Here is a 25,295-nt window from a genome sequence, read left to right as displayed (position 1 = left end):
GCCCGCGAGCAAAGTTATAGTCCCGTAAAGGGTCAATGTTACAAATTTTTTACAAAACTTTGTATCATATTTTTACAGAACAAAACTGTAAGAATTTGACTTCAAAAACATGCAAAAAAATATTTTATAAATTAATGTGTACTATAAATACACCATTCTGTCCTAATATTTTGTGTTGTTTTAACTTAGTTGGAATATCTTTTTGTAAAATTACTCCAAGCAAAGTGTTTTTTTTTAAGTACGATATTTTATATACGTACCTTTGTCAATTACAATGTCAATTCTATTTAAACATCTGACATGTCTCAATATACATCTTAGTTGTCAGACTTGAGAAAGTTTTTTGAATTTGAAGGATTTAAAAAAGTGATCGTCTGTATCCATATATTTATATTCAGGCCGGATCCAAAACTTTTATTTACATTAGAATCCGACCAGATCTTTATCTCGACCTAAATTAGTTTCCAGTCGGATTCGGATCTAAAAAGTCAGTATTCGGCTTGATTCGGATACTGGATCCGGTAAATCACTAATTCGAAATATTCCGGCCCGCAAAAGACTAAATTTTTCCGGATCCGGCCCGTCGATTGAAAAACGTTGCCCACCCCTACACTAGACATAACTATATCTGCATGATGAGGTCGAAAGTTTTCACATGGAATGTTGATGGTCGTGCACTCTAACCCTTATGGTATGGCGCTACACTCAGCTAAATATAGCCGAAATAACTACCAAATTACTAAGTAGTTAAAATTCTTCTAATTAGTTTTTATACTAATATAGATACTTAAATAAAAACAAGTTTGTAATTTTAAAAACACTTAAAACAGATGCCAGGAATTTGGTGGCCGCAGTTTCACTTCTCCATGGTACCAAGCGTAAGTTTAAAACTTCCCAATTTTACCAACATGTATTTGCTCTTCACTACAAAAACCTCAGAATGTCTAGTGCAGGGTTTCCCAAAGTGGGCCATTTCAGAAATTCAAAAGCCCATAAACTTAAAGGGGCCCTTGACTAGTAAAGACAATTTTAAGTTTACATTAGATACGCTGTAGTTTATGATGAAGAACAGAAAATTTTTTTGGCGTCCACAAGAGTAGTTTTTTAAAGAAATTCAATTGAAGGAGGGCTATTATTTATATAATTCTTTAAAGGGGGCTTTGTGAAAAGAGAAACTATGGTCTAGTGTAAATTTATAAATATAAAGGCCACATTCGCGGGCCGCAGGCTATATCTTTCCTTTCATGGACCGCAGTTTGCTACTATTTATATGGTATATACATAAGACAACTAAAACTTTTTAAATTCAAACTTGCACTAAAATACTACTATATTTAAAATAAACCTTAATTTAAACATAACGCCATATATGTTTTAACCAAACAACAATCATCATTTATAGCGTGATATACAATTTGTTGATATTTGCAAACCATATATAAAATCAATAAATGTTCATCAACATTTAATTAACTAAAATATTCGGTCAAAAACAGTTTATCTTGTTTTATTACAAACAAACTAAGTTTTTGTCAATCAAACTTATTAAATAGTTTCTGTTTTGGCATAAAGACTTGAAACAAAAAATTTTTTATTGGTAGCAGCAAGTTAAAATGTTTAAAAACTTGCAATTCATTAAAACAAAATAAAAAAATATTTGTCAGATAAAAATTAAAAAGCTTTGTTTCAACTGAAAAAAAATCGTACATTAGTTCCTAAAAAACTTTTATTATTTTCAGCAAAATTTCGTGTATTGTAAGCAGTTTAAACTAAAATTTCTTTTAACAGAAAACTATATTCATGAAACAATTACTATTTTAGAAAGTTACTTATTGAAATATATTTGGCAAAAACTTTTGCAAAGACCAGTTTAACTAAAAATTGAGTTTTGGTCGAAAAACGTAAAAATTTCAAGTTAAAACTCAAAATATTAAAAAGTGCTTAAAAATTGTTCTATAATGTTGAGCTAAGCCACACAAAAATAAATAAAATGTTTCTAAAATATTTAACAAGTACTTCTAGCTCATATTAAGTAACTAAAATTTTGTCTAAATTAAATAAGGCGCAAAAATAAGACGAAAAAACAAAAATATTCAGATAAAAAATCCTAAAACCGAAAATAGTCACCTTTAGCCTGAGAATTAAAATGAAGAAAAATAGTGCATATAATTATTAAAAAAATAAAACTTATTAGTATTTTTAAAGTTATTTAGCTGTAATTAAAGTTTAAAAATTAAAAAAAAATAATTTAAACTTCTTAAGAAATAATTAACTTCGTTTAATTAAAACTGCATACTTGGTATAATAAATTTTTAACTTTTCTACAAATTCAAACAACTAAAACAAACATAATGACATCACAATATAGTCGGACGATTTATAATTTTCTAATTTATTAATAATGGCTCATCTATTTTGTCACGTGTTTTTGAAGTTGTTGAAAAATTCCTGAAAAAAAAGTTGCAACTTAAAAGTTCATAAGTTGTTCATGTATAACAAATCATATTTATATGCATTTTAGCTTAACTACACTGGAAAATGTTAAAAAAATACAATGAAAAAATTTAACTTTATTAAGTATTTAAAACTATTTGTCTTTTTTTTAATATCATAAATTTAATAATTATCTATGTTATTGAAGCATCTTAAAAAAAACAAAAAAATTGTTTTTTTTTTATTTAAATAATTCAAAATATGATGTAAAAATGAATAAAAAACTTACTTTTGTGTATTTTCTAAAAGATTTATTATCAGCTTGTTTTAGAGCCATGCAGTAATCCTGAAAAAAAAACATTTATGTTTTTTATAACAATAATAAACAAAATAATAACTAAAATTTTAATTTTAACTTAATACTTACTTTAATTATACTGACTAACAATTAAAAAGATAATAATTAAGCAAACTTGAATGTTTAACAATATTTATTAGTTTAATATTTAACAATTATTAATAATATAATAATTAAACAAACTTGAATGTGTTGTTTCGGCATGTTCAGTTTTAAAAGGCAATTTGCCAACAATCCGTCTAATTTTCCACCCTGAATAAAAATAATTAATTGCTCATTTATTAGTTTAAGTAAAGGTAAATTATTTGTTCATAAATGTAAATATTTATGAAATTTTATTAGGTTAGTTTTTTTAATAACTTTGCGAATAAATATACAGTGTTAACTCTTATTAACACTCAAGATTACCTAAGGTAAAAATTAAATAAGGTAATAAAAAGAAAAATAATAATTTAAATTTTACCACAATAAAACATGCCAAAATGGCAATATAATAAAACAAACCAGTTTCTTCAGTATGGCTTTCATGAGATTGCATGATTCGTAGAGGGCTAGAACAGTTTGAGCATCGTTTAAATCGAAGTTGCTGTTCAATGGTGCAGTAAAGCAACAAGGTATGAATTTATCTTCGCAAATAAACAATAACAATTCTTCATCGAGTTCTATAAATACATATAATGTACAAGTTATTTACATTAAATTAATATTAAAAAACATTAAACGAATATATCTTCGCAAATAAACAATAACAATTTTTTTATCGAGTTCTATAAATAGATATTCAATTTATGTATTAATAATAATTATATATATATAAGTGAACTGTGAACATTATATTTACATATGTTTATGAACTATATGTCTAAATATGTTGTTCTCATATAGACTCTTTTTTTAATTATAAGAAAAGATAGATTTTATTAAAATGCTTGTATTGAGAATTTCAGGACGAAACTATACAAGGGTAGCTTATATGCCAGGGCTTCCAAAAAAATTTTCCCCCTTTTCTGAAAAATCTAAATCAAACACACCTCTTTATAACAAACGTGTTAGTTAGTGTGTTGTTGTAACCTCACTACTTTTTATCCCCAAGAGTGTATGTCGCCCATTTTTTTAACTCTTTATTACAAATACAAGAATATCTAGTGTAAGTAAGTCATTGCCGCCTTACTGCATATTACCCCCAACCAGGGACGTAGCTAGCTCAAACAATTTATGAATCTGCAAAAATAAAACATCTGAAATGACGCGTGATAACGTCCTAGCGCCAACACAGCAATTTAAACTACCTCTAATTAATATGCAGTTATGTTAATACTTCAAAAATGGAATGTTGAAGTATGAGTGGTAATTGTATACAAGGCAATTTATTTTGCTTCACATCCCCTTTGACTCTTTATGTGTTGCCACTTGTGTAAACCCAGAAAACATTCATTGAAAATAGTTATAAGAAAATCACAATTTAACTCAAAGACATTTATATTGTTTTCAAAATCAAACATTTAACGTAGTCAATAGTAACAACAAGTTATGCAAAATTTTGTAACATAAAATTGTATGATTTTTAATTTTGAAGAAAATACTACAGCTTCCATTAGAATCAATTTTGCAATGCAGCTTTTTGACAAATTAAATCTTTAATGCGCTAAATGTATACAGTTTAGATGCATGGTTGACACAGATCAAGCTGAGAAAAATTTCCTGACTTTTTACTAAAATTTTCCTGACTTTTCTAAATCAAACTCTTAATTTTAACTTATTCTAAAATGCATACTGTCCTGGGCATGATGTTAAACTTTTCTGGTGCACGACTCGATAACCAAAAGGGTTTTTGTACACCAGGTCCTTTGACCAAACCTTTTGAGCGTATTTTTTGTCGTTCAATAAACAATAACAACATAATCTAATACTTGAAACTTTATAAAGCTTTCAATCTAATTTTAATACAGGTTAAGGATTTTAAATTAAACTTTTACCATTTAAGGCTTTAGAATTTAAGAAATTTTGTAAATTTAAACTGACAAAATCTGACTTTTTTTTAAACTTTGTCAAATTTCCTGACTTTTCCTGGCTTTTTTTTAAAAACCCCCATTTTCTCCTGACTTTAGTCATTTTTTTAAGTTTTTCCTGACTTTTCCTGACCTTGTGGCAACCCTGTAGATGTATTTAATTCGTTTAATTTTTACGACACTAAAAATGCTAAAGAGTAGATATATGTCAAAATTATCTCTCAGGAGTGCATAACTAAGTATAAATGAATACTTAGAAAGCTGAGTCTTTTCAGGCTGAAATAAAGCAAGTTTTTCGCACATAAGTATATCTTTCTGCAGAAACATACCTAGCTACGTGCCCTAACTAAAAACGTCTAAAAGAGGGCGACATTTCCCCCTTTGTTGTCAACGTTTAAATTAAAAAAAAAAATAATTTCTATTTCAACAAAGACTATACAATACACTCAGAATTTTCAATCATTAAATCAGTTATTATGGTATCTCAAACTTTTTCAGGTCTAATAAATATCTGAAGTACTTTAACTTAGAAGCATTGCAAACGTTAATATAGATTTAATAGTATATCAAACTGAAAATTAAATTCAGATAATACTAATTTATCAATAATGATTATATGCGTTTAAGATTAACTTTGATAAAACATTCATTACAAACATAAAACTAGTTTAAATTAAGTGTAAATATCTTACCCCATGTATCACCAATTTTCAGCATGATATTGAAATACTTTCCCCATGTATCAACAATTTTCAGCATGATATTGAAATACTTACCCCATGTATCAACAATTTTCAGCATGATATTGAAATATTTACCCCATGTATCAACAATTTTTAGCATGATATTGAAATATCTTACTCCATGTATCAACAATTTTCAGCATGATATTGAAATACTTACCCCATGTATCAACAATTTTCAGCATGATATTGAAATACTTAACCCATGTATCAACAATTTTTAGCATGATATTGAAATACTTACCCCATGTATCAACAATTTTCAGCATGATGTTGAAATACTTACCCCATGTATCAACAATTTTTAGCATGATATTGAAACACTTACCCCATGTATCAACAATTTTCAGCATGATATTGAAATACTTACTCCATGTATCAACAATTTTCAGCATGATATTGAAATACTTACCCCATGTATCAACAATTTTCAGCATGATGTTGAAATACTTACCCCATGTATCAACAATTTTCAGCATGATATTGAAACACTTACCCCATGTATCAACAATTTTCAGCATGATATTGAATGCCATTTTTCTTATTGAAGCTTCTGTAACTTCTGTGGCTCCTCCGATAATTGTCGCCAAGATTTGCTCGAAGTTCTCTTTGTCTGAATTTAAAATTTTTAAATTATATGGATTTACATAGTTATTGTTAACAATACTCAATATTTCATTTTTTAAATAAACAAATTAATAACTAATATAGTTTTCAGATATAAAGTTATGGGAAACAAAAAGAGCCGCGCTGGACCAGGGATCACCTTTTGGCGCCACCGACGCGCGAACCGGTCGGATCACCGCGGTGTTGGCGCGGCTTCGAGCTGCAGGCCTGTTGTCGGGGTGGAAATGTCCCAGTGGACGGCCAGATCAAAGGCTTGCTCTCAACGAAAAAGTGCTCAAAGGATCACAACACCCCAATATAAAAATTAAAACACTTGTCCAAAAACTTAAGACTAAATCAAAACAAAAACCAAGTAAAAATATATACAGAATAATTTAACTACTTTGTTGAATGATGACGCCAGCAAGTCCGCTTGTTACCAGGGAGTGAAGGAAATTGAAGTAATACCTCCTAGCGGAAGATACCTGCGGGTCTTCGTGGTTGTCATGACTACCAACATCGTTGATGACCTGGAACACTGACCTCACAACAATCATGAATATCTGGTGTATGAACTGGCCTACTTGTTTCTGTTTATATCAAACATTGTTTACAAATAGTTTTATTATGTTGAGAATTATTAAACTATAAATAAATTACTTTTTATACAAAAACATATTGTTTTAAGCAAACTTTAAAGAAATATGTGTGAAAATTGAATTATAATATACTTTAATTACTTAGTTTAATTCAATATATTTATACAACTACTTTGACGATTTTTGAAACCACACAAAAAAACTTTAGACTAGTTTATTTTTATTATTCAAAACTTAAAATATAAATACTAGTAAGCCTGAAAATACATTCATTACAGTAGTAACTGAAAACAAACCTTGAATTTAGATACGATTTGGCAAATGAAGGGAATGAATTCAAGTAGAACATTGGCTTGCTGGTTATTAACAAGTTGATTTACAATTAATGGAATAAATTGTAAAACTTCATCATCCAAACAAATCACCATCCTATGCATGTATTGTCTGAATCCTGTTGAGAAATAATTTATTAAAAATTTTGTGAATACTGTGAGAAAAATATATAAAATATTGTCTGAATCCTGTTGAGAAATAATTTATTAAAAATTTTGTGAATACTGTGAGAAAAATATAAATATTGTTTGGATCTGGTTAGAATTTCTATAAAATGGCTTAACACTGTGATACTAAGTATTTAATTATTTATAATAACGAACATTTGAAAGCATTATTTAATTGTAATAAATGTATTGGAATCCAGAAAAATTGTTAAGCAGGGCAGCTTTAATATTAATTTTCGACCTGTCTTTGAAACAAATAAAATACTGTACAAGTCCAAGTTAGAAAGAAATTGAAAACATTTTCAGGGTTGCCAAAGTTTTTTGAGATTTTTCTTCCAGGTTTTTGAAGGAACCCCTTTTTTGGGTCTATTTCTAGATTAAATTAAAAACCTGTGTTAAGTAGTATGGAAACATTAAAAAGATAGTGTTAAGCAACTTATAATGTGTTTTTTAATTAAGATTTTTGATGACCACATAGATTTTTCATGTCAAATCAAAACTTTACTACTTAACATGCGAAAATTGTTTAAGATTCCAGGTTTTTTAGTGATTTTTGTTCAAAATTTCGGGTTTTTTAGCCTAAATCGTCAAATCCCAGGATTCCAGGCAACTATGAATAAATCATGATTTTTTGAGTTCTAAACTTAAAATTTAATTTCAAAAGCAATAAGTAGAATAGAAATTGCTCACTTATTTTTGGTAAAGAAAATTGAAAGTATATTAAAAATAAGTTATGTGTAATACACTAACCAAGATGCAATTTATCTGTGTGATATTGAACATCTAATATAAAACACTAACCAAGATGCAATTTATCTGTGTGATACTGAACATCTAATATAAAACACTAACCAAGATGCAATTTATCTGTGTGATATTGAACATCTAGCACAGACATGAAAACTTTCAAGGCTTCAGCATATACTTGACCGCAACCACACAATTTCATTGTTGATTTCGAAGTGAACGCTTTCGATGTGCGACTGTTAATTAAATAAAAATATTAAAACTTATTGAGTGATGTTGAAATTATTAGTAAAATTTGAGTCCAAGTACCAACATAATTAATAAATGTTTTTGGTGTACAATTTTAAAAATTTATTTGCATAAAAACATTAAAACTTTTGAGTGATGTAGAAACTATTAGTAACATTTAATCTAAGTCTTAATATCTTAATAAATGTTTTTGACGTGATAATTTAAATTAAGTATTTTTTGATATAAATTGTTCTGTAGTAATAAAAATGCTTAATTGTTTACAAAATATAAGTTAAGGTTTCACACTTTTTAACAAAATCAAATTAAGTTAAAAACACAAATTAAAGAGCATAGGGGACCCAACATTTTTTTACAGAAGTTTACTTTAGTTATCAAAAAATAGTTTAAGTTATGAACTCTAATTCAGTTTAAACACAATATAAAAAACTCAATTAACTTATGAAATAGTCCTTTTTTAAAATAAGTTTCCTGTACTGCTGTATGGACCACATTTTGTAAATTTTAATGGATAAACTAAAAGTAAACTAAAAAAAAAATTCTTTTTAACATTTTCAGACAGAGACCGCAAATTTTTAAGAAATATTCCTCGTAATACTTAAAAAACATATTGAAATATTTGATTACTATATTAAATCTTAATAATTGAAAACAAAAAATTTTACTGTTTATTTATTTTTGGAAAAGAAACCTTCCCACAGACTTTAATAAATTTTATATTTTTATTGTGTCTATTATTTGTATGTATATTTGATCAGCTATTCTGAGAAATGTTAATATAAAACTTTCATTTTTAAAATCTAGAAACTAAATAAAAATATAACCACAAATACGTCAACATCAATAAAAAAAGTCAAAAGATAGCACTGAAATTCAAAACACTTCTAGTAAAACTAACCTAAAATATAAATACATAAGTTAAAGGGAATTTAGTCCTTAAGAAGTTAGTTTAGTGATCACTATAAGTTCAAAAGCAAACATATGTTTTAGTTAAACATATATAAGTAAATACTATGGCGATAATTTAAATACAAGTTTTATGTTTACACAGCACAAATAAATAAATTACACAAAAGACTAAATAAAAGCAAAGTTGCATCAGTTTTTAAACAGTGAATTTATTTTCGTTAACTGCTATTAAAGTTCATAATCAACTTTTTTGTTTTGTATTTTATCGAATGCAAATATTTTTATTCTATTTTTCGTTAATTAAATGTACTAAGAAAAAAGAAAAAAAAAAGAGACATACTTAAAATAAAAACTTAAACTGCACAAACACTATTTTAAAACAAAAAAGTTTAACTTTATTACAAAAATAAAAAAATAAATTAACAATGTAAGTTTCATATTTTATACTTAAAATTCAAGAAGTTTTTTAATGTGTTAACTTAATTTTTTAAATAACAAAAACTTGAAACAACTTTAAAGTGATTGAATAGTTTGCAAAAAAATCTAGTAACAACTATTTAAAAAACTGTTAATCTATTTCTAAAACTAATTTTATGAGCTTTAAAGCTACCAATACTATGTTTTATAAAAGTGATGATCTCTTAAAGCTTCATAAATACACCTAATAAAGTTTGTTATTATAAAACTAAATAAAATAATATTTGAACTGTAAGTTATTACTAAAATAAAATTTTATTACAGCAAAAATATTGAATTATTTATTGCTGTATTATATTAATTAATAAATTAATACTTAAAACTAATTTTATTTCTTAACACAGACGTTGAGTAGGTAAAATTGTTTTATTAACTTAAGCTAATATTTTTTTCACTAAGTAAAATTAAATAAGTTCAATAATCAAATAACACTTTTTTCACTTTAAAATATTTATAATATCACACCAACCTGGCGTAACCCATGGCGTAGTTCAATGTTTCAGCGCACAACTCTGAAGGTGATTTCTCTTCATTTTCTTCTCCGCTAGATGGCAGCATGGCCTCGTTCTTAGCGTGTTCGCTCATGCGTGACAGCACGTGGTTGAAATCTTGCACTAGAGGGCGCAACAGTGTGGTCATGTGCTGAATGCTCGATTGTGATTGGCTGTTGTTTACTATCACGTGACCGCATAATTCGTACATGTACATTTGGTCCTGGGGAGAAAGTAACCTGGATGTGGAGTTTTCCTGTTAACAAAAAAAAAAATAATTAGCTTAACTTACATAAAAAAATCAATCGGAGTCAAAGCTTGGGCTTTAATGTGTCGTGAAGACAAGTTAAAAACTTGATACCAACAAAAAAGTGTATGAAGAGTTTCAATGAGAATAAAACCCAGTTTAAAACCTACCAGGAACTTAGGTCTTATGATCGAGATGGATCAAAATACGTTTTATCTGACGGCACACGAAAGATTCATGTTAGCTTTTTATTTACATCCAAGTTGTAAACACGAAAATCCAAAAGTTTAATAAATATTCATTTAATTTCTATTCTTATTTTATTATTAATTTTACTTTACAAAACTAATGGGCAAAGTAAAAGAAGAATATTGAATTGTTCAAATGTAATTTATTTATTATAAAGAAAACTATATTAAACTCACTGGAGCTAGAACTAATAAACGATTGACAATGACTTAATATTATTTAAAATTATTCTATGATACAAATTATATTTTATTATTAACTTACAGGAGCTAACACTAGTAGCCTGTTTACTTGTTCTAATATTTCTTCAGCGAATGGATTTAATTGTTTTCCGAGAGTCTTCACAAATCTGTCGAAATTAATTTTAGAATAGAAGCCAATGAACAACTAAAATTTCAAACTAAAAAAAAATTAACTAAATTATTAATGTAATAAAAACAAATTAATGATTAAGAAAAATTAAATAAGAAAAAAAAACTTAGCTTTATATACATATCTGGAGAATACTTTAACAACTTTGGTATATAAAAATAAACAAGTAAACAAATTACGATTATTATTATGAGGTATGAACATAACTTGAGTTTATTTTAAAAATAAACTGGTAGAAAATAAAAATAATTAACAAATTTTATAATAAACAAACAAACTTGGAGAACAGGTAAGAGCATCTGCTTCTGAGAGATGATGAACTGCTCCTCAACGCTCTCTCATCAAGGAAAGCTTGCATGGTAGCAACAATCAGCTGGTTATCCCCACATGAGGGGAAGTACCTATCGTATCTCACCACAGTTTCGAAATACTGGTGTCTCACTGATTGGTGTGGGTGCGATGATACTTCGCTAAGTACTAGCTGTTTATTTGATAGAATTATTAAAAAATTATGAATAATACAAATTAAATTTATTAATTACATGACACTTCACTTAGTGCTAGCTGTATAAAAGGTGAATTATGAGGGAAAATTACTTTTTAAATGTTGAACTGATAACTACTTTATAATTTTTGAAATGAAAAAAAAGATTGTTTGGCTTCTTAGTTTTAAACTTACTAAGCTACATCATTTCTAATGGTACTATGAAAACTTATACTTTAATATAATTACTGCTCTTTCTGTATTGCAAGTTGGGCATACATCAATACAGAAAGAGCAGTAATTGCAGCAGAAGATAAATACCTACTTCTGAATAAGCGGCAAGATTTATCGAATATCTGTCCCCATAACCGACGATTCTACTTTAAATAACTCTGTCTATTAATGTACTAATTTATTTCACAAAACTCACATATACTTGCAAGTTTAATACTTCATGTTTTTAAGCTGTATAAATTATTGAACAATTTATTAAAATTATTATGACGTAACATTTCTGCACAACTCAATTTAATTTTCATTTTTAAAAGTTGCCTATTCTTAGAGCTTTTTGAGGTTAGTGCCTACTTTTATAAAACTTGTTTTTTTTGTAGACAATTTTATAATTTTATGCTTTTATCCCAAACTTTGTTTTTAAACCATAAAGTCCATTTATAGTTACTACCTAGATAAACACTATACATAATTATACATGCTTTTTTCTGCTTTTTTTCTAATGTGTGTTAACATTTTATAGACTCCGTAGATCTGTTCTTAAATTTATTTGAGAGCAGTGAAACGCCGTTAGTTGAAATAAAGTTTTAGCACAAGAACATCTGTGGTATACATTCCGATAAGCTTAGCTTATCAGGATCTCCAGGATTTAACGCCTTATAACGTTACATCTTATATACATATAAATGTATCTTAAAAAAACATTTGTTCTAAATTAAGTTTTCCATAAACTTACTAAGCTACATCATTTCTAATTGTGCTAGGAAAACTTATGCTTTAAAATAATTAAAAACTAAAATAATGCAAATACTTAAATTAATAAATTTTATTTTATAATATTTATAAGACTTCATATCAAATTAATACCTGTCTCATCATTTCACACATAGTTTTTCCAGTTAAATTATCAGATGAAAATAAAAGACTGAAATTATTAGGAAGTGATTCACCTATCCAATACAACATCCTGAAAAGTTTTTGAAAATTAATAAAACTTGTTACAAAATGTTAAAAGGAATCTTTATATTCAACTTAGTTTTAGATCTCTTCAAAAACATTCTATTTTCTCTTAAAATTTTGGCTATCAAACCAATTATTCTTATAAATTTAGGTATTATTAAGCTTTTTCTGTAGTTCTTTTAATGGATACTGGAAGTTTAAATAAAAACAACTTAAGATAATAAATACTTGAAAAATAAAAACAAATAATAACCGAATAGCGACTTCAACTTCGTTGAAAGGCAAATTTCTCCACTGCTTCAACGTGTTCACTAATAATTCGTATAGTGACGTCATAACGAAATCAGGAGCCAGCATGGAGAAATTCTCGTAAATTATCTTCAAACTTTTCAGAAATTCATCGAATTCAGCTTCGTCTTCGCCCTGGTTAAATTAATTTATTAATTAATTAATTTATAAATTGTATTTGACTAGCAATTTTTGTTTAATTAAATTTATTATTTAATTAATTTAGAAAATATACTTGACTAGTATCTTTTGTTTATAATCATAAAACTAGGCAATTGAACATAAAAAACTCAAGTTAATTACTTTCTTTGAAAAGATTAAACATGAACATTTTTAGAATAGGGAATGGAAGTTTAGAGTCCACAGTATTAAAATTTTTGAATGTTTTGACAAAAAATAAACTAAGTGCTTCATATAGAAATAGTATTAGAAAATTCATTTAAATATTTTTTACCGGAAGTTCAAATTAAGATCATATTTTAAAACATTTATATAAAAATTCAATTTTTAAACTTGGTCTGATTTTAAATTAAACACATTTAAAATGTTATACAGAGCTTAAAACTAATATAAGTTTAAATTATAAAAAGTATTTCAAGAAATAGAAATACTCAAATATTAACGAGAAATCGACAATTTAAAATTTTGACAGCAAAAAATCAATATAAATTTGCAGAAAACGTTCATTAAATACACTTGTTAAAATCTATTTTAATATTCTTCACTACGATTCTTAGAACAAATACGTCTTATAAATGATTTTTTTAACTATAATTGTTATTTTAATTTAATCACTATATCTGTTCTTACTACGAAAGTTAATCAATAAATATTTTTCTCACATTTGTTTTCTTTTAGCTTAAAAGAACAATCTTATTATGCGTTTCTCATCAGTTTTTTATGTTTACAAACAATTTTTAATAAAAAATAAAGCAGGGACTATTTTTTTACCTCATTTTCAAAACTTTTTAAATGGTTTACTGTTTCTTTAATCAATGTAATATTATTTTTACCTTATTTTCAAAATCAAATTCAGGATCATACTTCATTTTACTGACAACCGCAATAAAAAGTTGCTTGTATAATTCACTCATGTCTTTTCCTTTTCTGTTAATATATAAATTAAATTTTATAAGTTTATATACAATTAAATAAATTATTGCTTGTGCATCCTTTATTTTTAAACAAAAAACTTAATATAACACTAAATATTTGAATCAATTAAACTTTTTTTTTGTAAAATAAGCAACTATTAACCTAAAATATTATATATCCTTATTTGTTCAGTTTAACATTTTAATTTCTAATAACATTACAACATACCCCTGTTTATTTAAATTTTTTTCAAGTTCTAAATATAACATAACCCTGTTAATTTAATTTTTTTTAAGTTCAAAATTAACATACCCCTGTATATTTAATTCTTTTCAAGTTCTAAATATAACATATCCCTGATTATTTAATTTTTTTTAAGTTCTAAATTAACATACCCCTGATTATTTAATTTTTTTTAAGTTCTAAATATAACATACCCCTGATAATTTAATTTTTTTTCAAGTTCTAAATATAACAAACCCTAGTTTATTTAATTTTTTTTCAAGTTCTAAATATAACAAACCCTAGTTTATTTAATTTTTTTTCAAGTTCTAAATATAACATACCCTTGTTTATTTAATTTTTTTTCAAGTTCCAAATATTTTCCAACTGCTTCAACGCACTGGTATGACACGTCATCATCGTCATTTATGAAGAAATTTAATAAAATCCCCATCTTACTTCTTATCCAATCAGCTATCAGTATTTCTACTTCTGACCCTTTCTCCGACCTGTTAATTTATCATGTTTAAATATTAGTAAATTACTTATTGTTATGTATGGTCGTGTTTATGTATTATAGATACTTTACTGTTTACAGAGTTGCCAAACGTTTTTCAGGTTTTCAAAATATCCTCCAGGATTTTAAAAGTACACATTTTTAAGTCTACTTTTAGTTTAAAGTTAAGTTTAAAGTAAGAAACTGTATTAAATAGTATATCAACATAGAAAAGATATAAGCTACTTTAAATGTGTTTAAAAAAAAATATCTATATAATATATTTTTTGTGTCAAATCGAAATTTTACTACTGAACATGTTAGAATTGTTAAAAGTTCCAAGTTTTTCCAGGTTTTTTGGCAACCCTGTATTTATATTAACAAGGTTTCTAATAAGATCTGTTTATTTAATTTATATTATTTTAAAATTATACTTTTTAATTGTTAGTACTAGTAAATTATTTCAAATTGCTGTTATATGTACATTAGTTATTTTAAACTGCCTTTTTTGATAAAAATTACTATAAATCTAATAAGTTTGTATTCTATAATTTTAAGATGAATATAATTTATTTACATTATTTAAAAACTCAAAATATTGTGCAGTAAAAACTTGATGAGTATGGATTTTCTAATCATAATGTTAAAATATTTTTATAAACGTTGTTTGTTAATCTCAAGATTTCTATTTCAGGACAGTTTTTACAAATGTTTTTTTTTTATATAACTCTTAATCTACAAAATATTGTATAAAAAATAAATTAAAAACACATATTTAAATACTAGTTAAGATTATCAATAAAAACAATATATCTAGTTCAATACATTCAGCTGTGTAAATAGTATTTACTTAAATGTTCATCAAAATATCAAGTAATCAAATACGTTTTATCAAAACAACTATATTTGTACAAAACAATATGAAAATTCTTATTTATTTTTTATCTTTATATAAATAATCATGATAATATTTTAGTTTATAAAAATAGTTTTGAGTACATAACTACTAACTGCATATATGCTTCAACAATTACTAATTTTAATATTTATGTTAACAAAACTGTTTAAAATACTTATTCTTTGAATAAAAAGTGTTTACAAACAAAAAAAAATCAAACAGCAAAAAAAAATAACTTAAAGATAATTGATATTGAAGTAAACATAAGGAAATAAAATTGTAAGACAGCTATAAACTTTTTAAATTTACAATTTTTATATGAATAAGACAACAAATAAACAACTAAATTTATGAAATTTTTATTAATTCTGATTAATATTAAAGTTTAAAAGTAAACAATTAAAAATATTTATCATAACAATTAATAGTCACATGTAAAACACTCAACCACTCAACTACGATATAATAGTACAATAACACTAGACATAAGTACTTCATTGCATAGTGTAAATATGCATTTTATAAATATAATTTTCTTTGATATATATCACTGAACATGCATATTAAAAACTTATTTATTTTATATTTAACCTGTCCCTATATTTAAAACATAATTAAAACATTGTAAGTATAATTCTATATTTGTTAAAACTTCTTATAGTATGAACTGACTATAGGTGTAAGCAAATGTATATTTATTCACTTTGTAATAAGAATTAATCAAAGATGTAAGTATAACTTTACACATATATTAACTAACTTATATTATGAATTGACCAAAGATATGAACATAATTTATATCTAACATATACGTTTATATATATAACTTGGGTAGCTGTCTAAATTATACGAGGGGATAAAATTGCACGAAGATACTTTTGCACGGTTTTTTTTTTTTTATTCAATTTTTTTTTAGTTTTTTTTTTACTATAACTGTTACCCCTAACCCTTACCCTCGGTTAATAATCTTTTTTTTATTAAATTATGTTTTAGTTTTGTTTTGCTGTTTATTTTATTTTTATTTTTTTCTGTATTTTTTTACTCTTGTGAAAAAATGCAACTGGTGCAAAATTGTCTTCGTGCAATTTTGTTCCCTTGTGCAATTTTGTGCCCTCATGCAAATTTGGTTTCGTGCAATTTTGTGCACTTGTGCAATTTTGTTAACCTCGTGCAATTTTGTCTTCGTGCAATTTAGACCAATTCCCATATAACTTATTTGTAATAAGAGTTGACCAAAAATGTAAACACAACTATATATATATATATATATTACATATTAACTAATTTGTAATATGAATAGAAATGTGAACATTATTATTCATATATTAACTTGTAGTATAACCTGAGATGTAAGTACTATCATATATATTAACTTACTTGTGGTATGAATTGACCAAAGATGTGAACATTGCTGAAACAAGTTTTGAAATTCCAATGACCAAGTCAATTCGTTCACAATCACTAACCTGTGTAATACACTAGTAATTAGATAAATTTGATTAGATGGTTTAATAGTTATCACATTTTAATTAAAAAAAAAGGAAAATTTTGAGAAATTATTTCAAGTTTGGTTTGTATAAACATAAATTTACATAAAAACATCACTAGACTGTTTACTAAGTTTTTATATAAATATTTATTAGACATTTGACATAAAAAAGAAAACCACATATCTATATGATAAACAATACATTAAAATATTAAACTGAATGTAATAATTTATAAAACATATAAAACTGACTTTATATTAAATTGTTGATGAAAATGTACATAATAAGTTCAGAATAAATACATAATCAGAATTTAACTAATGTATAACTAAAGTGTTTTATTAGCTAACATAGAAGTACTACAATATTGTTTATAATTATGCTAAAATAAAACAATAATAAAGTTGAAACCTAACAAAAACAAAAATGTCTGAGTTAAGTATGGACAAATCAAAAAAAAATGTCCAAAATTACAATAAAACTTTGAATATATTTGAAAAACCAACATTGGCATATTGAAACACTTGACAGTTCTCTAGCGCTGGCCACAAACTGGTAACTAGGGAATATTTGTCACTAGCTGGCATTCCCTTAGCAACGATGCCCTCAACACACTGACAAGCCGCCTCCCTAACAACCTGGTTGTTATGGTACAAGTTAGTTGAATTAATGACATAAATATTTTTGAATATTCAAAATTTAAAGTTAATCAGAGAGCTAAGCGAAGCAAGTTCACTGGAATATATAAAAATAACTATCTATTAAACTTGCATAGCTCCGTTAAATTGTTAACACACAGAAACATGTGTTAGTTTAATAAAGAAAGATTACTGTGAAAATTTGTTATTAATTAATTTATAATAAATACCTGATTGTGATGAGGTTTGAAAAATGTGAAGATCAATCCCATGAATCTGTTGAAAAAAATTTTTGTTTAAATAATATATGAAAAAGTATCCAAATATTTGTAAAATTAAATTTTGGAATACAGAAGTATATCTATTGGTATCGTATCCATTGTACATATATTAAGAGATTAATTTTTGTTTTCTTTCTCAGGTAAATAAACTTATTGGGTTAATAATTTTTCATATCCTAGAGTTTGAAAATAAGCTACTATTTTAATAATATATAGCTTTTTTTTTATAAACTTGTTTTTAATATACCAAAGAAAAAGAAATGTCTTATTATATATTATAGTTTTATTAAATTTTACACTATTAAAAAAAAAGTATATATATATAACTAATTAAACATACTTGTCATTAACAATCAACGAAACATCGATCCATTCGATGTACAATCCGACAATTTGAAGACACATTTTGATATTTTCATCATTGGAAGAAGTATCCATCAGTATATAATACCAACTTTCTACTAATTCAGGAACGCATCGATCTCTCATCGTGTCTTTGATCAGTTGACAGTGGGCTTGTATCTATTTGGATAAATATTTTGTAACATAAAATATATATATTATTAATAATTATTTATTAAATATTATTTATCTTATTAATCATCATCATGTTTTTAGTTGGCAGTGGGCTTGTACCATTAGTGAATTTAACAAATAAGGTATGTATTATTTATGGGTAGTAGTATAATATGCACGAAGGTTCAAATGTGCACGAAGACGATTTTGCACAAAGTGTCACTTTTGCACAATTTGAAAAAACTTTTTTTTACTTTCACTATCAACCCTAACCCTTACCCTCGGTCGGTAATTTATTTTCTTGTTTTTTTTTTGATTTGTAATTTTTATTAGGTTCAAATACTTTTTTATAACTGTCACCCCTAACCCTTACCCTCGGTCGGTTTTTTTTAATAATTAATCTTTTTATATTTATTTTCTTGTGTTTTTTTAATTTTTTTTTATCATTTATTTTTTTACTCTCGTGCAAAAATGACCCTTCGTGCAAAAGTGTCTTTGTTCAAAATATTCTTCGTGCAAAAATGTCTCTTCGTACAAAAGTGGCCCTTCGTGCATATATGACCCTTCGTAGAAAAATGACCCTTCGTGAAAAATGTCTCCGTGCATATTTGACTCGTTCCCATAATTTATATATACTAATTGTATGCTCTGTATGTATAAATCTATTTTTTATAAAACTATTTTTGACTAATTTATCAAATGTAACTAGTTTTATCTTCAAAATATAAAAATATTGTTTTTTTTTTGTTAAATGTCACTTTGTATCCATGATATACGATTGTAAAATTTTTCAATATAACATTTTATCATTTGTGTAAAAACTTACTTTAGTTCTTTATTTTCAATTTCATTAAAAATTATTAGTAACTAATAACTTGTAACATGATCACACCAATTTTACAATCGTATAAAATAAAGTTAATACAGCTAGAAAAAATCTTACATTCAATCGATAAAAATTGTAAAAGTAGTTTTTGGTTTGAAATACATGCTCAGAAATAAATATATATAATTTTTTTTTATTTCAAATGTTAATTAACAAATAGTAAACTTTATAGACAAAATCAAAGTTTTTATAAACTATACTAATTGCAATCAAATTTAGCACAACAAAGCAATTATTTACTACATTGCGTTATACTCTATTAAACATTTTTTTTTTGTTTTTCGGTAGTAAAAACAACTAGTAGTAGGTGCACACGGTATAACAACAAAATATTTTTGAAAAAATACCGCACAACTACCATGTAAACCGCAGAAATATTTACCATTCCAAAGCAATATAATTTGTAAAACTTACATCCAATAACTAGTTCAGCCAATTAAAATAGTTAATAATAGTAAAACTAGCAATTACTCGCATATAAGTTGTTAAGCATTGTGTATGCGACTATAAATAGCTGGTTAATAAAAACTTTTAAAGATTATTTTATAATTTAAACTAATTGTATTTAAACTTTAAAAAATTACTATTGCACAAAACAAAAATATTTTTATACAAAGTCAAATATTTTACAAAACTAACCCAGTTTAAACATTTTATACACTTAAAGTATTTTTTAATAAAAAAATCTTTAAGTTTATGAAAATAATTTAGTTTTATGAACTTAAAATTACAGATAAAACTTAAATTAAACTAATTATCAACGGCTAAACACGATTGAAATAAGTAAAAAACACATTCTTACAAAACAATATAAATGGGTACCAACATTTTCATAAGTATTAAACGTCTAGAAAAAACATATTTTATAATTAATTAAGTGTTGCTATTTTCAGAACAATATAAAAACTGATACAAACAAAGTTTAAGTGCTGTTTAAGTGGTTGACACCTCTTTTTAGATTTTTTTATAAAGATACAACATTCTAAATTCACATGTTCATGCATTCATACAAGTAAAACTATTGGTATAAAATGTCAAAAACTTTTTTTAAATATTTCCACTGTAACAAAGCTTAGAAATAATTAAATTAAAATGTCATTTTACTAATTTAAAATTCATATAAGTTTCATCATCTTAACACAATATGTTTAACTTAAACGAAGGAAAAAAATACATAACCGTTTTACAATAAAAAATTCAAGAGTGTAAACAAATTATACCTGCGCACTTTTTCTGAAATAAATTAAATCTTTATTAATCTTAGCATCTAAACGTAGGAAAATAATCTGAATAAAGTGTAATACATTACTGATAACACATTTTTACTAGTTAACTATTCTAAAACTTTTAGTTTATAAACAACTGACCTGTTCACTTTTCTCGAAAGTTCTGTCAACAACTTCAATGTCGATGTTGTGCAGAATTCTGAGGAACATGTCGATCCCACTTGACTTGCCACTAGATGTCGTGATAACGTCCGGACCACTCACAGTTTTCAGGATGTCTTGTGGGAATGTGGTCCAATTGGACAAGTATTCTTTGATGAAGAGTAAGGCGAACACCTGTGCTGCTTTGTTCTTCACATAAGATTGCGTTGATGTTGCTTTAGTGGTCTGTTAATTAATTGTATTTATTTATCTATTTTAAAATCATATAAAAATTTATAAAGTGCAACATAAACAGATAGTTCTTTATTTTAATTGTCACAGAATAAAACCTTATTTTCAGTAAAAAGTAATTTTATTAATATTAACAATCAATGAACCAAATATAACATTTTACATTTTTATACAACTTACGAAATTAGTGAGCCATGTAAGGAGAGATTCACGGATTCCAGTTTTCAGGGCATCTGAAAGTTGGTGGTATCTATTCTTTATCTGGTGTTCTAATATCTGAAAAAAAAATTGTAACTATTACAACTTCTTAGTTCTCTAAAAAGTTAGGGTAAGTGGCAACCCAGTTTCATATATAAAATAAAACATACCTGCCGTAGAAAGAAATTAACATTGCCATTTTTAATTTAAAATAAAACAGTATAAAACAAACTACAATATATAATTACTTGCCACAAAAAGAAATTAAAATTATCATTTTGTAATTTGCAATCAAAAATAAAACAATATCAAATGAAATGTATTTACCTGCCAAAGAAAGAAATTAACATTATCGTCTTTGTAGAGACCATTTGCAATAGCAGTGGCTGACAGAGGGACTCCTTCATCTGCTGATTTCATCTTTTCAAAATAATCGTAAACCTGAAAATATAATAAAATATGGTGAAAAGAAACTTATATAAATTACATAAGCAATTTATCAGTAGATGTCCAAACATTTGAACTTTGAAAAATAGTTGCTTTTATTGGAGTAGGGTATTAATATTAGTAGCATTATTTTGTATTGTTATAAACTAGTCAATATGTAACCTAATACTATTATAAGCTTTTTTGATGTTTTACTAAAAACTTTAGAACAAAGTGACACTTCAGCATAGAGTAACACTTTAGTACAACGTCAATTTAGCTTAGAGAGATAGTTTAGCACAGTATGAACTTTTTGCAAAGAAAAAATTAAGTATTTGAAATGTTCATTTAAATGATGTTTAATTATTTTAAAATTATAAAGTTAACATACAAAAAAATGTGAAAACTAGTTCTAACACTTCTTAAGTATTGTAGTAAAAAATTATAAAAAAATTTAAAACTACTTAGGAGAATTTTAAACAAGATGTTTCTTGAAGTTTTAAAACAATAAAAATAATAAAAAAGCTAAATGGGTAGCATAAATGTTGAATTAAGTTTATAACCCTTGTAGTAGTCTATATATAACTTTTATAACACATAAAAAAGCATAAAAAAGTTGCGAGATGCAAGCATGTAGAAATAAGAGGAACTTAAAATCTTTATGTAGTGTGATTTTCAAAGCTATATGTATTTTAAAAATGAAATAAATAAGTTTTTAACTTTTGTTTATCTCAACTTTTAATTTAAAATTTATGCTTAAGATAAATAAGTAAATAGTATCTGTGCTAAAGTGTCACTCTATGCTAAAGTGTCACTCTGTGCTAAAGTGTCACTCTGTGCTAAAGTGTCACTCTGTGCTAAAGTGACACTCTGTGCTAAAGTGTCATTTTGTGCTAAAGTGCCACTCTGTGCTAAAGTGCTACTCTGTGCTAAAGTGTCACTCTGTGCTAAAGTGCTACTCTGTGCTAAAGTGTCACTCTGTGCTAAAGTGACACTCTATGCTAAAGTGACACTCTGTGCTAAAGTGACACCGTGCTTTTCTGACCAGTCCCAGCTTCATGTGACGAAAAGGTAAAATTAACTATATAACTCATTTCATTTAAAAAATTTAAGTAGTCCAAAGGAGCAACAAACTTATAACTATTAAATAAAGAATAAAATTAAAATCAACAAACATCTGTATGCTAATTTTAGATTATTTTTCAATAAATTTTTGAAATATCTTAAAATGTAATAAAAAATTTATAATTACTTTTCAATCTTTAAAATCTATAAAAAAAAATTAATAAAAGGTGTTTTTATTTTCATTGAGTATACAAACAAAACAAATTGTACACTACAGACCGAATCTAACTTTTTAATGGGAGAATCATAATTTTTAAAGAAATAATAACTACTTGAAATTGATTATGTTAAAGTATCTAAAAAAAAAATTCATAAGTATCTTGTCTATACAGCTTACTAGAGGTACTTTATCTAAAATAATTGTTGTCAAAAAATAAATATTTTACCTTTTTTCTTGAGTTTTCATCGGCTTGGCTGCCAAGTCCTTTTATAACGTCTGGTTCCAAATTTTGTAACATTTCCAACATTTTACTTATTTCATTTTACTGTAAGCTAGATAAAAAATGTTTTATTTGAATTTTGTATCATTTCTAACATTTTACTTAGTTCATTTTACTGCAAGCTATATAAAAAATGTTTTATTTTGAATTTTGTAACATTTCTAACATTTTACTTATTTCATTTTACTGCAAGCTATATAAAAAATGTTTTATTTTGAATATTGTAACATTTATAACATTTTACTTATTTCATTTTACTGCAAGCTATATAAAAAATGTTTTATTTTGAATTTTGTAACATTTCTAACATTTTACTTATTTCATTTTACTGCAAGCTATATAAAAAATGTTTTATTTTGAATTTTGTAACATTTCTAACATTTTACTTATTTCATTTTACTGCAAGCTATATAAAAAATGTTTTATTTTGAATTTTGTAACATTTCCAACATTTTACTTATTTCATTTTACTGTAAGCTATATAAAAAATGTTTTATTTTGAATTTTGTAACATTTCTAACATTTTACTTATTTCATTTTACTGTAAGCTAATAAAAAATGATTTATTTTGAACTTTGTAACATTTCTAACATTTTACTTATTTCATTTTACTGTAAGCTAATAAAAAATGATTTATTTTGAATTTTGTAACATTTCTAACATTTTACTTATTTCATTTTACTGTAAGCTATATAAAAAATGTTTTATTTTGAATTTTGTAACATTTCTAACATTTTACTTATTTCATTTTACTGTAAGCTAATAAAAAATGATTTATTTTGAATTTTGTAACATTTCTAACATTTTACTTATTTCATTTTACTGTAAGCTATACACTTAAATCTAACTTAAAATTTTGTAACATTTATAACAGTTTACTTATTTCAACATTTAGAAGCTAAATAAAAAATATTTTACTATGAATTTCATATTTGTAACATTTTACTTATTTCATTTTACTGTAAGCTATATATTTACAGGGTTGTCACTCATTTTTTCAAAATTTTTTTCCAGGTTTTCCAAATTTCTTCCAGGTTTTTAAAAGTAAACATTTTTGGGTCTATTTTTAGTCTTAAGTTAATTTCTATTTAAGAAAATGTGTTAAATAGTACAAAAACATTTAACAGATACTGTAAAATTACTTTAAATGTGATTTTAATAAAAAAATTTTTGATGATGACAAAAAATCTTATTTATATGATAGATTTTTTGTGTCAAATTGAAATTTTAGTACTGAAAATGTTAAAATTATTAAAAATTCCAGGTTTTTCCAGGTTTTTTTTCAAAATTTCTCAAATTCCAGGTTTTTTCAGGATATTTTTGCCTAAATTGTCGAATTCTAGATTTTTTGAGGTTTTTGCAGGTTTCCGGGTAAAGTGAAAACCCTGTATTAAATGTTTTACTTTGAATTTTATAACTTTCTAAACATTTTACTGTAACCTACATATTTTGTATTTCACTTCAAATTTTGTAACATTTTTAACAAGTTACTTATTTCATTTTATTGTAAACTAAACATATAATATCTTACTTTAAATTTTGTGACATTTATAATATTTACTTAAATTCATTTCATTTAAAACTAAATATTTAAAAATTTACTATGAATGACATATTTGTAACACTTTATTTATTTAATTTTATGCTGTAAGCTAAATATATAATATTTTAATTTCAACTATACACACTTTGACATTTAATTTATTTTGTTTTACTTAGATTTTTATATTCATAGCATTATATTCATTTAATTTTCACTAAACTTTTTATGTCTTTAATGTAGTTACAGTTAATAACTAAAAGCTTATTTACACAAATAAGCTTAAATAAAAAAGTTTCAAGTTAGTTCAAACTTATAGTTAGAGTTTAGTAGTGGAAAGATTTAATTTTCACAACAATTTAATAAGTTAGGTTTAAAATGTGTAAAAAAATTGGGTTTTAATTGATGATTTTAATCTACTTTAACACCTTGCTTATACTTAAAACTAATGCTCAGAAAAAAAGATGACTTTA

General features: G+C 25.3%; 1 protein-coding gene across 1 annotated transcript; it reads right to left on the bottom strand.

The window, feature by feature from the left end:
- Nucleotides 1-1,707: 1,707 nt before the first annotated feature.
- On the bottom strand, nt 1,708-23,336 carry LOC145839569 (exportin-T-like). Its single transcript, XM_082947182.1, has 23 exons — nt 23,229-23,336; nt 21,619-21,732; nt 21,274-21,369; nt 20,842-21,087; nt 18,413-18,594; nt 18,022-18,067; nt 17,660-17,791; nt 17,041-17,129; nt 14,614-14,778; nt 13,966-14,059; nt 12,918-13,087; nt 12,572-12,671; nt 11,268-11,470; nt 10,882-10,966; nt 10,100-10,377; nt 8,101-8,231; nt 7,045-7,199; nt 6,553-6,739; nt 6,040-6,156; nt 3,296-3,453; nt 2,975-3,043; nt 2,723-2,779; nt 1,708-2,448 (listed from the first exon to the last, which is right to left on the bottom strand). Exons 1-23 carry the CDS (start codon nt 23,307-23,309, stop codon nt 2,419-2,421), a joined length of 2,985 nt encoding a protein of 994 aa, XP_082803308.1. The 5' UTR covers nt 23,310-23,336; the 3' UTR covers nt 1,708-2,418.
- Nucleotides 23,337-25,295: the final 1,959 nt, after the last annotated feature.

This window comes from Thalia democratica, chromosome 6 (genome assembly GCF_965202585.1).
Source record: "Thalia democratica chromosome 6, ktThaDemo2.hap1.1, whole genome shotgun sequence".
Lineage (NCBI taxonomy): Eukaryota > Metazoa > Chordata > Thaliacea > Salpida > Salpidae > Thalia > Thalia democratica.
The sequence above is the reverse complement of the archived record's forward strand: the minus strand, read 5'-3'. Positions and strand labels throughout refer to the sequence as shown.

What these genes read in the sequence shown, in the direction of transcription:
- LOC145839569 (XM_082947182.1), bottom strand. Translation starts at nt 23,309, where the DNA reads ATGTTGGAAATGTTACAAAATTTGGAACCAGACGTTATAAAAGGACTT. An exon ending in TCAAACCTCATCACAATCAG is followed by an intron (nt 17,792 to 18,021) that starts GTATTTATTATA and finishes CATAACAACCAG; the next exon opens with GTTGTTAGGGAGGCGGCTTG. An exon ending in AAAAAATTAAATAAACAAGG is followed by an intron (nt 14,060 to 14,613) that starts GTATGTTATATT and finishes ATATATTAACAG; the next exon opens with AAAAGGAAAAGACATGAGTG.